General features: G+C 40.1%; 1 protein-coding gene across 1 annotated transcript in view; it reads left to right on the top strand.

Moving 5' to 3' along the window:
- Positions 1–12,911, top strand: part of Cntn5 (contactin 5) — a 499,129-nt gene that overhangs the window by 220,329 nt on the left and 265,889 nt on the right. The window contains exon 8 of the mRNA XM_004626235.1: positions 11,625–11,761. Within this exon, the coding sequence (XP_004626292.1) occupies positions 11,625–11,761 (137 nt within the window). The remainder of the gene's footprint in view (positions 1–11,624; positions 11,762–12,911) is intronic.

Here is a 12,911-nt window from a genome sequence, read left to right as displayed (position 1 = left end):
CCTTCTCCTCCTTCCCCTTCCCCTTTCCTTTTCCCTTCCTCCTCTTCCTCTTCCTCCTCCTCCTTCTCCTTCTTCTTTAATGCATTTGGTTGTTACAGGATGTCACTACACAGCTCGAACTCATAGTGATCCTCCTGTTTTCACCCTCCCCAGCACTGGGGTTACAGGCATATGCCACTACGCTTGGCTCTGTGGCTGGCTTGGCCAGAAGGCCAGGCTGGCATGGCATGTGGTACCCAGGATTGAACCAGGGTCCTTACACTTGTCTAAACCTGCTTAAGCAGGTACTTTAGTCCACTGAACTATCTTGCTGGGCCCCAGCTGCTTCTTTTGAATAAATAGTTTTACTGAAACACAATCATACCCATTTCATTTACATATATGATCTATGTCCGCTTTTGCCTACCTGTGGCAAAGTTAAATAAAACCAAAAACCAGCTGATTTGCAAAGCCTGAAGTATTGTTGTCAGGTACTTTACAGAAAAAGTTTTCTGGCTTCTGACCTAAATTAATATACCCATATGACAGATGGCCCCTATATACTACAGGTATTTATATAACCCCAAACTATCAAAGAGCCAACCGAGAAATATGTAAGAAACCAGATCGTCTGGTTCCAAAGTTTTGCAATCTCATCTTTGCCTCTAAGTGTTACAAATCATATCAGTTTTCATATTTAGTTGTATAATGCATACAATACATAAGTGACAAAATTCTCATTTTACACTTGAGGGCACTGAGATAGAGCAGAACATAATAACCCAGGGCACTAGTATAACCAAATACAGATGCTTTTTTATCCAAATATCCAAGAAAGTATATCTGTCACTGGATTTCAGGACCAGTTATGCTAGCAGGCAAAATGTTATCTAGAGAGACTCCTAAGAATATTTTCTTACGTAACTGACATCCAAATCCCACCTGTCCTTCCATATAACAACTTCTTTAGAAATCGAGCTCAGCACCCACCCCGCATGCTCCGGGTGCATTTCATTCATCCAAGTATTCTTGCTAATTGCTTCATACTGCTAAACATGCTAGCAATAGCTATTTAGAGGAACTCGTGACTACTCTTGCAGTCTTCAGCGTTCTGTTGAGAGTACTGCGGGGAAGCCCTGAAGATGGCTGGTGCCTGAACTCCTGAAAGTATCTCAAAGAAAAAAGATATAGAGCCTCTTAATAATTTGCAGGATTTAAATACCGGTTTTTGAGTCATGCATCCTTTATGTAGTGAAATCTACGAAGTTCGTAGACTTGGATTGGATCCACACTGTTCATCACATCCACAGTCTTTAAAATAAATCATTAGTACAAATCTGTAAGCCCAGAGGAAACACACTTGCACACTCCAGTGAAAAAGTGCTTTATCTTTGAAAACATTGTCAATTTATCCTCAAAGCAACAGAGTGAAATATTATAGCCTCTCTTTGCAAAAAAAAGGTAATAATAAAAAACAAGTGTTCAACCATAGCTTGAACTCCAAAACACACACACACACACACACACACACACACACACACCACAATGTTAACAAATACTTGTTTCTTTTAAAACTATTGGGGAAAGATCCCAAGCATTGTTTTGAGGATGGCCCACACCTAAGTAAATAGATGAGGTGGAGACTCCTACACAGCCCCACTCCCTGCTCCTCTTCTTACTGCGGGTACTTAATTCATAGTCAGTAATAAGTAATTCTACAGGTTTGAAAAATTGCCTTCATGCAATGTTAGTGCTACACTTTTCCTCGATGTACCTCCTGAGCAGAAGGCTTGCCTCTGAGAAGCCATCTGTGGGTAAGTGGAGGGCAGCCTGGTAAAGAAGCACATGTCAAGGCGTGCACCACTCTGAATAGCAAAATAATTTAATTGTTATCTAGAAAGAAAAAGTAAACAGCCTACAGCCAGGCGGGAGGCATGTGACCTTGTGCCATCACTGGGATTAAGGTGGCTGTTGGCCAAGCTCCGTCAGATGGCAGGGCCTTTGCATTTTCCCTAGAAGATCCCAGTCGGTGCCTGTTGCCCTAAGGACAATGGCAAACATTTAGAGACAGCATCCAGCCCACAACCTCAGACCCACTTCTTTATTGCAAAGTGCCCACAACACTGCAACTGAATTTGAATGCTGAGGTTTTAGTTTAGAGAAAGGAACTCTAACCCAAGGCTGGGGTAACTAGGCTGGCGTGCTGACAGAGAGAGTTCCGGGTGCTGTCTGCAGCGTGTGGCCAGGTCCACCAACACTGCCCTAGAACAATTAGGGATGGGCCTTGACTTACCCAACTTTTATACTTCTAAGATCATTGCGTTGGACATGAAAGCCTGGTCACCATTCAGCTGTCAGTCTTGTCCGTTATTTCCACCTGACTGGCAGTAAGAATCTGCATTAGTTGGATTTTTTGCTGCTGGGACAAAAATCAATGAAATATGAAATTTAAAAGGAGAAAATGTTTCTATTGGCTCACGGTTTCAGAAACTTCGCTCTGTGGTCATTGGACCCTTTTGTGCTTTGGCCTGTGGCAAAGAGGTACATTACATCAGGAGCTTACGGGAAAGAAAGACGAAGCCCACCTCGTGGTGGCTGAGAGTCACCTCAGTGCACGCAGGAAGGGCTGCCGTGCTGATGCCCCTTGCAAGGTCGCCTCCTACGACCTCACGTCCTTCCGCGGGGGCCCACCTGGCGAAGGCTGGCAGCGACACTTCGCAAGCATCGCAGTCCGGGCGCTACGGGGCCTGGCTGTCCCGGCCGCGTGATTTCTATTCAGAGCCGTCGCTCAGTGGAATGGGTTAGTGTCGGAAGTTCTGTGTTTCGAACTCTTCCTATCAGGAAACGTAGAGGCTGACGCTTTCTAGCTAAGCATGCAGTGTTCATGCAGAATTGAAATCACAGATTCTTTCCTGTAATGCAGTTTCTTCTCAAAAGTGTAGCTATAAAAATTGCTTACATGCTTAGCACTTAAACTCAAAACATAATGTTTTAAGGAAAGCTTCGTTAGGTCAAAAATTAAAGGTGGAATGGTAGATACAAGTTTCTACTATATAATTTGTTTAATTCAGTGGTGATATTGTAAATATCTTAAAACAAATTACATAACATAAACAGTTCCATAAATTAAAATTAATTGAAAATATACACATAAATCAACACGAACAATTTTTTAAAATAATATAAAAATTAAAATGTAGAAATTTGAAAACAGTTTAATCTGCACAATAATCTGTACTTATAATAATGGATATAATTTTATTAATATAATTCATGGCAATTTTTTGGTTATTTTTGCTCCTGATAGTTTCTCATGATAAACCCAAAAGATCTGGCTTTAACCATCAGAGAAAATATTAAGTTTTTTTTCATTTTTTAATTTGAGCCTGGTGATTTAAAGCTCTCAATTAAAAAGAAAGAAAATTACACAAGAAGCACAAATGAAAGAAGTTAGATGGGAAGGGTGGAAGGGGAAAGAAAAGGGGAAAAATATAAAAAGAAAGGAAGGGAAAGCAGGTGATCTATTAGAATTCTGGACCACTGTGAAGACTATGGATTAGACACACACATCACGCTGCGTGATCTGTCCTAACACACAGGTGGAAGTCAGAGGAGACCAAAGTCCTCACGAAGGGGACTAACAGGTGCAAAGAGCATTGTGGCGTAGACACCGGAATAGACACTGTGAACTACAGGGCTTTATGAATACAACCGCCATACCTCTTCTTATTAGCGTTCTTCCTCTTCTTCTTCTTTTTTTTTCTTTTTTTTCTTTTTTTTGGTGGAACTGGGGATTGAACTCAGGCCCTTGCACTTGCCAGAGAAACACTTATTCCATTGAGCCATCTCCCTGGCCCCATAGCATTCTTCTTGAACAGATGAGGAAATTATGAACATATATATATATATATGAATTTAAGGTACAAGGTCTTAGTAAATACAAACATTAAAAGCTGGAGATGTAGTTCTTTGGGCAAGATCAAGGCCCTTTGTTGGATCTCCAGTATCTTAGTAATAATGAAAAATACCCCAATGATAATCATAAGCAGTAGAACTAGAATCCAACTCTGAACTGGTGATGGCACCAGGATTCAGCTGGTACCCCCAACTTCCGCTGCAAGGCACTCTCTTGGAAGTGCGCCTGACCTAAGCTAAATCATGGGCTGGGGTAGGTAACGAGTGTATTACAGTTTACTAACATTACTGAAAACTGGCACACTCAACTTCTTGCCCTTACTTCTCACTATTTTTCTTTTCTTCAAAGTCATGTTTTTCAGAATGAGCTAGAGGACTTCCTTTCTGCTTCTGTTGTGGGGATTGCTGTGAAGAGGCTCCTCGGACTTGCTAAGCAAGTGCCACAGCCACTGCACTAGATACATTTTTAAAAGGGCCCACCCAATGGGGCCAGGGAGATGGCTCAGTGGAATAAGGGTTTCCCTGGCAAGCGCAAGGGCCTGAGTTCAATCCCCAGTTCCACCAAAAAAAGAAAAAAGAAAACTGGACAAATAGCTCAGCAGATTAAAGCACCTACAAGCAGGCTCAGCAGCCGGAGTTAGATCCCCAGCCTGCCATGCCAGCCCCACCCTTAGCTATGAAAACACAGGACAAATTTGCTGTGGGAGTGACATAAAATTATAATATTCTGATTATTAATTTCCTACATAAAGAAAATTTCAATTCTGTTTGTTTGGAGAAAAGATTTCTTAGCTGGAAACAATTTCTTATTGTTGTGAAAAAGGTGCTTTGTGTGTGCTCGCAGTTGGGAGAAGGCAAACTTGTATACAGTATCAGTAGATGGGGGTGGGAAGTGACCGATATTTCTTATGTTCAATCATCACCGTAGCCCACTGAAATAGAAATTACCAGCTACAGCTTTCAGAGGAGACTCAGTAGAATTAAGCAAGTCGTTCCCGAGCACATGTGAGAGCAAGAGCAGCGTGGCGCTGGGATTTGAACCTCTGCGCTCCCCCAGCCGTGTAACCTTGGCACTGCTCTACACTGCTTCTCGCTGGCCCACAGCAGACAGTCATAATATGAGAAGTGATCTATTGGACAAAATATGTTGACTCCTCAGTATTCTAGGAGTAACAGAACTACGAAGAAGGCCAAGAACAGTTAGCACTTATCAGTAGAGAGTTACAGAATTTCTAATGACAAGAGATAATAAGCAAGCCTTCCTTTCTGCACATCTGCTTTGTATTTCAAACAAACGTAACCCAGAGACTGAACTGAAGCCCAAATGTGTTACCTAAGCAGTTGCCAGTGCGCAGCACATCTGGCGAGATCTCAGCGGCTTCTGAGTTTAAAGCCCTGTATGTCTCTTTAGCTTTCCACACCCGACAAGAGGAGGCTTACAAAAGATGGCTAACAGGAACGAATAGCTCAGCAGGCCCCACCCAGGATTTTGGTTTTTCCAGCTCGGTCAAATGCTCACCACCATGCAGCCTAGTGGTATCTGTTAACCCCACATTATTATTCACAAGTTAAAGCTATTGCCCTTTAGCAACCCGAAACCTTCACTCTTTGGGCAAGGAAAACCTAGTAGAGCACAACGTATATTTTTTGGTCATGAAGTCTCATACACAAGGGTATGTCAAACCCATGTTTATTCTTTAGAGTATTTCTACTGATGAATTATTGACTTAAATTTTATGAGTTTTATTATATTAAACCATGAGTGTATAGAAAGAAAAAATATCACAAAAATAAAGTACTACAGTTTTAATATTTACTGAGTGTTTATAAAGAAACATCAAATTTTCAGCAATCCCTGGATCATGGTGTACAAAGTCACACAGAGAACAATAAAAATAAATTCCTATATGAACTGCAATGAAAATACCAGTGACACTGGACAAAAAAGTAATCTTCAACTATTAATCTTCAACCTTTATGCCTAAGGCAGTCTACACACATGACAATAGCATGTTCCATGCACACATATTCCTTATGCTGATAGCACGTGTGTTTTGCTCTTCTGGCCTTTTTGTAGGACATATTTGACATCTCACCAGGCTTGCTGTTTTCTCAGAATATTATGCAATGTGTAGTTAACATGAACATAAAATATCAATAAAATAAAATATTAAATTCTTGATGTGTATTGCGCATTTAGAATAAACATCAACATTTTCACATCAGCTACCCAGTTGCTTATAAAAACTAAAAGATTATAGCAGAAATAAAAACTTATGTGAGTTACAATGTAAAACAATAAAAGTAATCACAGAAACAATCTTTGCTCCCGCTGTCACGTACAAGGCAGTCCTCGCTCATGACACCTGCCTGTTCCCTACTGTGACAGTGCATGTGCTAGCCTTGCTTTTCTAGGTAGCAGGCGATTCTTTCTGCCTCTCTGCTCTTCCTGTTTCATCAGGAACTCCCTACTACGTTGTATGCCATGCACACTGCAGGAAGATAAGGCATCAATAAACTAAAATAACAAATGTGCAATGAGTACTTAGAATGGACGTTGACATTTTCATATCAGTTGTGTGCTTGCTTACAAAACCTAAGACATGACAGCAGAAATAAAAATCCTATGTGAATAACAGTGAAAATACCTATAGCACTGTACAACAACAGCAATCTTTGCTCCAATTGTCACATCTGAGGCAGCCTCCATACATGAAAACTGTATATTCCATCCACAAGTATTGTTGACATTGATTGCACATATGTTTTGCTTTCCCGCTTTCTTTTAGGACACAGTTGACATCTTTTTCACTTTGTCATTGTAGTTCTTTGGGCTGCCACACCTGCAAATGGTCAGCTCACCAGTGTGGTCCACAATTTTTTTTGCACAGTTCCCTGTGCAGAAAGCATTTTATTTTTCCTCTGCTGTAAATGTTCTTTTCTGAGGTCCAGTCTCAATTCATTAAGAAAATGTCTCAATGGTATTTTGCTCTTATTTTTTTATAGACTATCATCAAACTATTTGTGCCACATATGATTAAGATCAATTAAAACACAACTATTGGCCAATGCTTTGTGTTTCCAGTGACATCATGCTTGCTGCATGACTTATCAACAACATCAGTTGTGCCTTTGATCTTGTAGAAAGTTTCCATTTCAGGCTTCCATTTTGCTGAAGTTTCCCCTCTCAATATTTCTATCATAGTGCAAGGTTGACAACAGCAGTACAGGTTGTTCACCTTTGCCATATATAAGGTCAATGTAAGTCTTTCTGAAACCCAAAAGTTGTACTATACAATTCCCCAAAACTTGCAAATTTGATTTTTAAGTACTATTGTTCTGAGTTGAACTACTTCTAGCAGTAAAATCAAAAGAAAACTTGTTAAAAAAACATGCCCTAGTGTGGTACGGGTGTACTCCTCTCCACTCTCTGTTGTATGTGAGTAAACATATGCCAAACCTGTTAAATGGAGCATATATCAGTGAAAATCCTGGCTTGACATTTTTGCAAAATGTGCATATGCCTTGCCTTTCATCATACCAAGTTGGTAAATACAAAGATTGATTCCTGTATCCCTTAGCAAAAATACTGAGACTCACAGCTGGCTACTATTATGTTAAGTAAAACTCACAGTAGGAGAGTAAGGGATGTGTTTGTGGAACTCAAAGTTATGCCCTCCATGTACATAATATGGCTATTGCCAAAGTTTTTATTGTTCTAAGAATCTTGCTACAAAGGCTGTACTCTCTGGCATATCATGGCCTAAAACATATTCTTTCCTTCTATAATTGTTATGGCTTGTGTCTAGTTGCCCCCCAAAGCCTCACAAAGTCATGGGGTGCCTTCTGGAGTTTGTCATTGATTCTTGGTCCAATTCTGGGATCATGAGTGTGAGTGCCCTGGGGAAGATGCTCTGCATTACAGTGTAAGGAGGGGAGAGAGGCTGCTAGCTGCCAGAGCTGCCGCCACTCCCTTTGCTCTCTGCTCTTTGCCTCTTCCATGAAAGGCTGCTCTCTGCAATGTGCTATTCTGCTGTGAAGCCAGCTGAGTATGGACTGAAACCTCCATTAACTGTGAGCTAAATAAATCTTTCCTTCCTCCATTTTGGGTGTTGGGTATTTGTCCCAGTAGGGCAGAGGAGTAACTGAGACAAGAAGCAAGTGTTTAATTGTTAAGTTTTAAAATTTTGTCAGCATCCTTCTACAGTGCGCCTGGGATATAGCTCAGCAGCATTAGTGTCAGCCTGGCAAGTGCACAGTCCTGAATTCAATCCCAACTACTATAAAGAAAAAATCCTTCTACACTTCTTTATGTATTGGTTGCATGTCTATGTGGTATAGACCTCATGGTTTGTGAAATATTTGCATTATAAAAAGGAAATCTTTGTATATTTTAGGCATGCACCACATGACACCAATTTACCCCATAAAGAAGCTCAAATGTTGTATTACAATTAATTTTGTTAAAAAAATTAAACAACCTATGGGGTTGGAGATGGCTCAGTAGAATAAGCGCTTACCTGGCAAGTGCAAGGGCCTGACTTCAATCCCCGGTTCTGCCAAAAAATAAAATAAATAAATAAATAAATAAATAAAAATTAAACAACCTAGAAAAGTAAAAAGGGAAATCTACTGTAATACTTCAGATGATATTTCATTAAATACAACATTTTCCAGGAATATAACACAGGATGTTCATAAATACAAATAGCCTTAATAATTTATCCAGAGAGAATGTTAATTTCTTTTTACCATGGAGCTTAATTTTCCCATAATCTATACCCATACTTCATCAGTGCTTGTATCTGCATTCACATTTGTATATATGTGTATCAGTGTGCGGCTGTGTCTCTCTGGGTTTGCCTTGGCAAGCAGCTTATGTGGAACTGCACATTGCATGCAGAGAAACAGCCGAGTGATACCACCACATGACCGAGTCTCAGAATTGCATTTTTCTTAGTGTCATTCAGATGTGGACATACATGTGGACACACAGGCCCCATATGCACACTTGCATGTACACATGTAAGCATAAATGATGAGCGGTCATTTTCAAGTCATGGGTGGTGGTGTGAACCTGTCAACCTAGTACAGGGGAGGCTGAGGCAGGAGGATCGCTGCAAGCTAAAGTCCAGCCTGGGCTACCTTGTGAGTACAAGGCCAACTTGAACTACATTCTGAGACCTTGTTTCAAAAAAGAAAAGAGAATTTTTTTTATTTTTCAGAGACTTTATATCTGTTTTCCTGATTACTTTTTCTTTACTATTTTCTATTTTGTTTTCACAAAAAAACCCATAAACTTAGTTGAAAATTCCATAAACCTAGTTTGAAACAGAAAGCTCTAAAATCACTTTAAAAAAAAAATCTGTGAAACATCAATAAACTGATACTATTTGTTAATTTAGAGAGCTGCATAGCAGGCTATCCTTATTTGTAGGATTGCTCACAAGGTGAATTTGATGAAGTTTCGATTGCATGTTGTCCACTAAATTGTGAGCGGACAGCAGACAGACAGCAGCTCACGTTCCCGTGCGCATGCTTGTGCGAGCTTCGCAGCCCTAAGCGCGGCCAAAACATGTCAGGAGAAGGGAGGAACTGCGTCCCTGTGAGGCAAGCGTAACTCATCTGATTGCTCAGACGGATCCAGGTTTGAATCACGACATTCACTTTTAACATTTTGTTGAGCAATACAAAATATATTTTGAGAAAGTTTGCAATTTTAAATTTTTCCATATGACAAAATTTCTAATATTTATCACTTTTCTAATTTTTCAATTTCAGTAGATTTTTGTGATGTCTTTTTAGTTTTTAACTTCTCAAGCTGCATATGCTAGCACATTAGCAGAACGGTCATGAAACACAACTGACCACTATCTTATCATTTTCCATATTTGGGGCTGTGATGCATCTATATTAAACACATATTTTCAATCAACAGTATGTACAATAATTTCACTATCTAGCTAGCATGTTTAAGCAAAAATATCTTAGTTACAATTTAAGCAACAGAATAGGAATAGCAAGCCACTACGTGATGACTTTCAGGGTGAGGAAGAGCTGTAGGTGTCCAGGGAATATACAGATGACCCCTCTGGTACTGTCAGCAATATATTTTAACTTAGAATAAGCCTTAAATTATGAGTGGGATTAAGAATGACAATGAAGAGAACATTTCACATACAGTAACAGACTGACTGAAGTACAGTGTGCTTCGGAAAGAGCAAATGGGCTGTGCCGACCGCAGGCCTCGCAGCAGAGCAGTGGGAAGGCACAGCCTGGCATCGCTGACAGCTCCGATGCAGGCCTGTATCGGAGGCGCCTCGTATCTTCCTCTCTCTGTAATTTAACATATAGGAGATAATGATAAGGAGACTGATTTTGGAATCCAAGCACAGAAGTCAGAGTTACTATTTTAAACTGATTAGGGTGAGATTTTGAATTAGAATCACAAAATATTTTATGACCTACGAATCCTGACTATTATGCCAACATAGAGCACCTTAAAGCCAAAATGACATTGTCTTTACAGCCAGTGAACTAACTCCTGAAGACCACTAACTTGCACTGTCACGTAGTGCGCGCTACCACAATGGCTTCAAGCCAGTTTCCTGATTCACAAAATAAGATGTTTATGCTCAGAATAAATGTTTTAAGAATTAATGTAAGCAATTTGCTGTATAAAGGACACCATAATGTCTATGGCTGCAATCTAATAAATGATAGTTCTTCCTCTCGCTTCTCTGCTCCTTCCCAAATTGTCTGGTTTTGGACATGAGTTTCCCTACGGTGCTTTTTCCTTTGTGGTAATTTCAGGCTCTCCCCACCCCAGTTCAAGTGCTTTCGGTAGAGGAGGTGGTTGTTTCTTTCTCTCTAATCATCTGTGAGGTGGGCAAGGGCCCCACAGTGGGAGGTGCATGCACGCTGAACGAGTGAATCAGTGGAACTAGTATTAAGTAGGTTTGGGCCTAAAAGATTTCTAGAGAAAAATAATAAATTCAGTTCAATTTTGTATGTTTATTGCTTGACTATTTTAAACAGGACTATATATGGACAATGAGTCATATTTATTTTCCCAATTTGCCATCAGAGGAAAGATTTTAACTGGGATCTTACAGTTTGCAAAGTTACAGCATTATCTCTTGATAAAGGAGTTTTTTTCTGTTACTATTTAGAAAATATTAAAAAAAATTTATACTGGGAGATAAATGAAGAAAACTTACTTACTGAGTAAAATTTAAATTAGAAATTATTCTTCAAAAGCCATTTAGGTCCTATTAGGAAAGAAGGAAAGGACTGGAAAGGAAAACAGAAAGAAGAAAAAAAAAAGTGTGGCACTTACTCAGTAGATGGTTCTGGGTGTCACCTCTGCCAGGGGTCGCTGTCTCTTAAGTGAGGGACTTCTGCTGAACAGGTGCCAGGGCCCCAGGAGAAACGAACACTTGCTTTAAAGTAGTTTCAAAATTGAATGTGTTGCACACATGAACACACACACACACCTAAGTGATAAAAATGTCATCAAAATATATTCCTTGTTCTGGTTCTCTTTTTCTTTGCATTCAGGAAGGATAGTTCTGCGTATAATGCAATGATGAGCTTATTTCAAACACCTATGGTTATGTCGATTTCAAAAATGAAAATATTTCAATGCAATGAATTTTTCTATATGTGAATATTGAACTTGATAAATTGAGAAATAAAATCACCCTTTGTCCGTGCTTGAATACTTACAGCCTACCCACTCTGGGTAGAAAAACTGAACGACACCCAGCTGGACAGCGGGAGCCCTCTGCGATGGGAGTGCAGGGCCACCGGGAAGCCCAGGCCCACGTACCGCTGGCTGCGGAATGGAGCGCCCCTCGTGCCGCAGGTACTGTGGGGGCGGTTGACCTGCGCCCGCGTAGTCGCTGTGCAAGATCGCACACGGGACAGAATAGGTTTCCTACCGCTGCCTGCCGATACATTTGGAATTGGCAATATAGCAAATGCAGACGCAAAATCATTTAATCACGTCATTACATGAATGAGTAACATACTTTGTATTCAAATTTTTTAATACTATAATTTTTGGGGAAGTATCAGTGATCATTATAAACATTGTCATTTCTAGCTAACTATTAAATATTATCTAGCTTATTTCCTTCACTTTGCAGATTATGGACTTAATCTTGAAGAAAAGGAAATTAATTACTCAGAGCCACATGTCTTGTAAGCGAAGACCAGGATAGAATCTTTATCTCGTGTGCCCTGGGATTGTTCTTTCTGTGACATCCTACTAACCACAGACATAAGAAATGGTCTCTAATAAATGTGTGATTTTTAATGCAACTTTCTAGATACTATATTTAAAGTTAATTTGGTTATTATCTAATTTCAGATCAATAGTAATTTTTATAGCTCTCTTCCTCAGAAGTGGAAGAACAGAGGGGTAGTTCTCTATTTGTGACCAGAACGGAGGAGCAGCATGTCACGTTGCCACGGAGCACAGACCCTCCAGGCCTCAGGCTGTGGGAGTCTTGTCTGTTATACATCTCTTTGGGCCTCAGCTTGTTCTTTTCCCAAATGAAGAAATTGAATCAAATTTTTCCCATAACTTAATCCAGTTCTAAAATTCCCTGTGCTAGAGCCAGGTAGGCGAAAGCAAGATGCAGTTAAGCCAAACACAAAAAGCCAGAGAAAAGCCGCAAGAGCGTGGGAGTTGTTGAAGAAGCACTGGAGATGAGTTCACAGTCTGTCGCTCTCATTCTCCTGAAGATATTCCTGGAAAAAAGCCCATGCTGGTCGTCCTTTCTGTTCCTAGGCTCCAAGAAAGTCCAGTTGCACCAGTATGTTTGCCAATTGAATGGGTCATTTATTTATTTATTTATTTTGGTGGAACTGGGGATTGAACTCAGGCCCTTGTGCTTGCCAGGGAAGCATTTATTCCACTGAGCCATCTCCCCAGCCCTGAATGGGATTGTTTTTAAAGTGTCAAAATTATTACCACCTCTGCTGGTAAATAATCAAAGCATTCCTCACTT

Source organism: Octodon degus, unplaced genomic scaffold (genome assembly GCF_000260255.1).
Source record: "Octodon degus isolate 3935 unplaced genomic scaffold, OctDeg1.0 scaffold00012, whole genome shotgun sequence".
Lineage (NCBI taxonomy): Eukaryota > Metazoa > Chordata > Mammalia > Rodentia > Octodontidae > Octodon > Octodon degus.
This window is presented reverse-complemented; position numbering and strand designations above follow the sequence as displayed.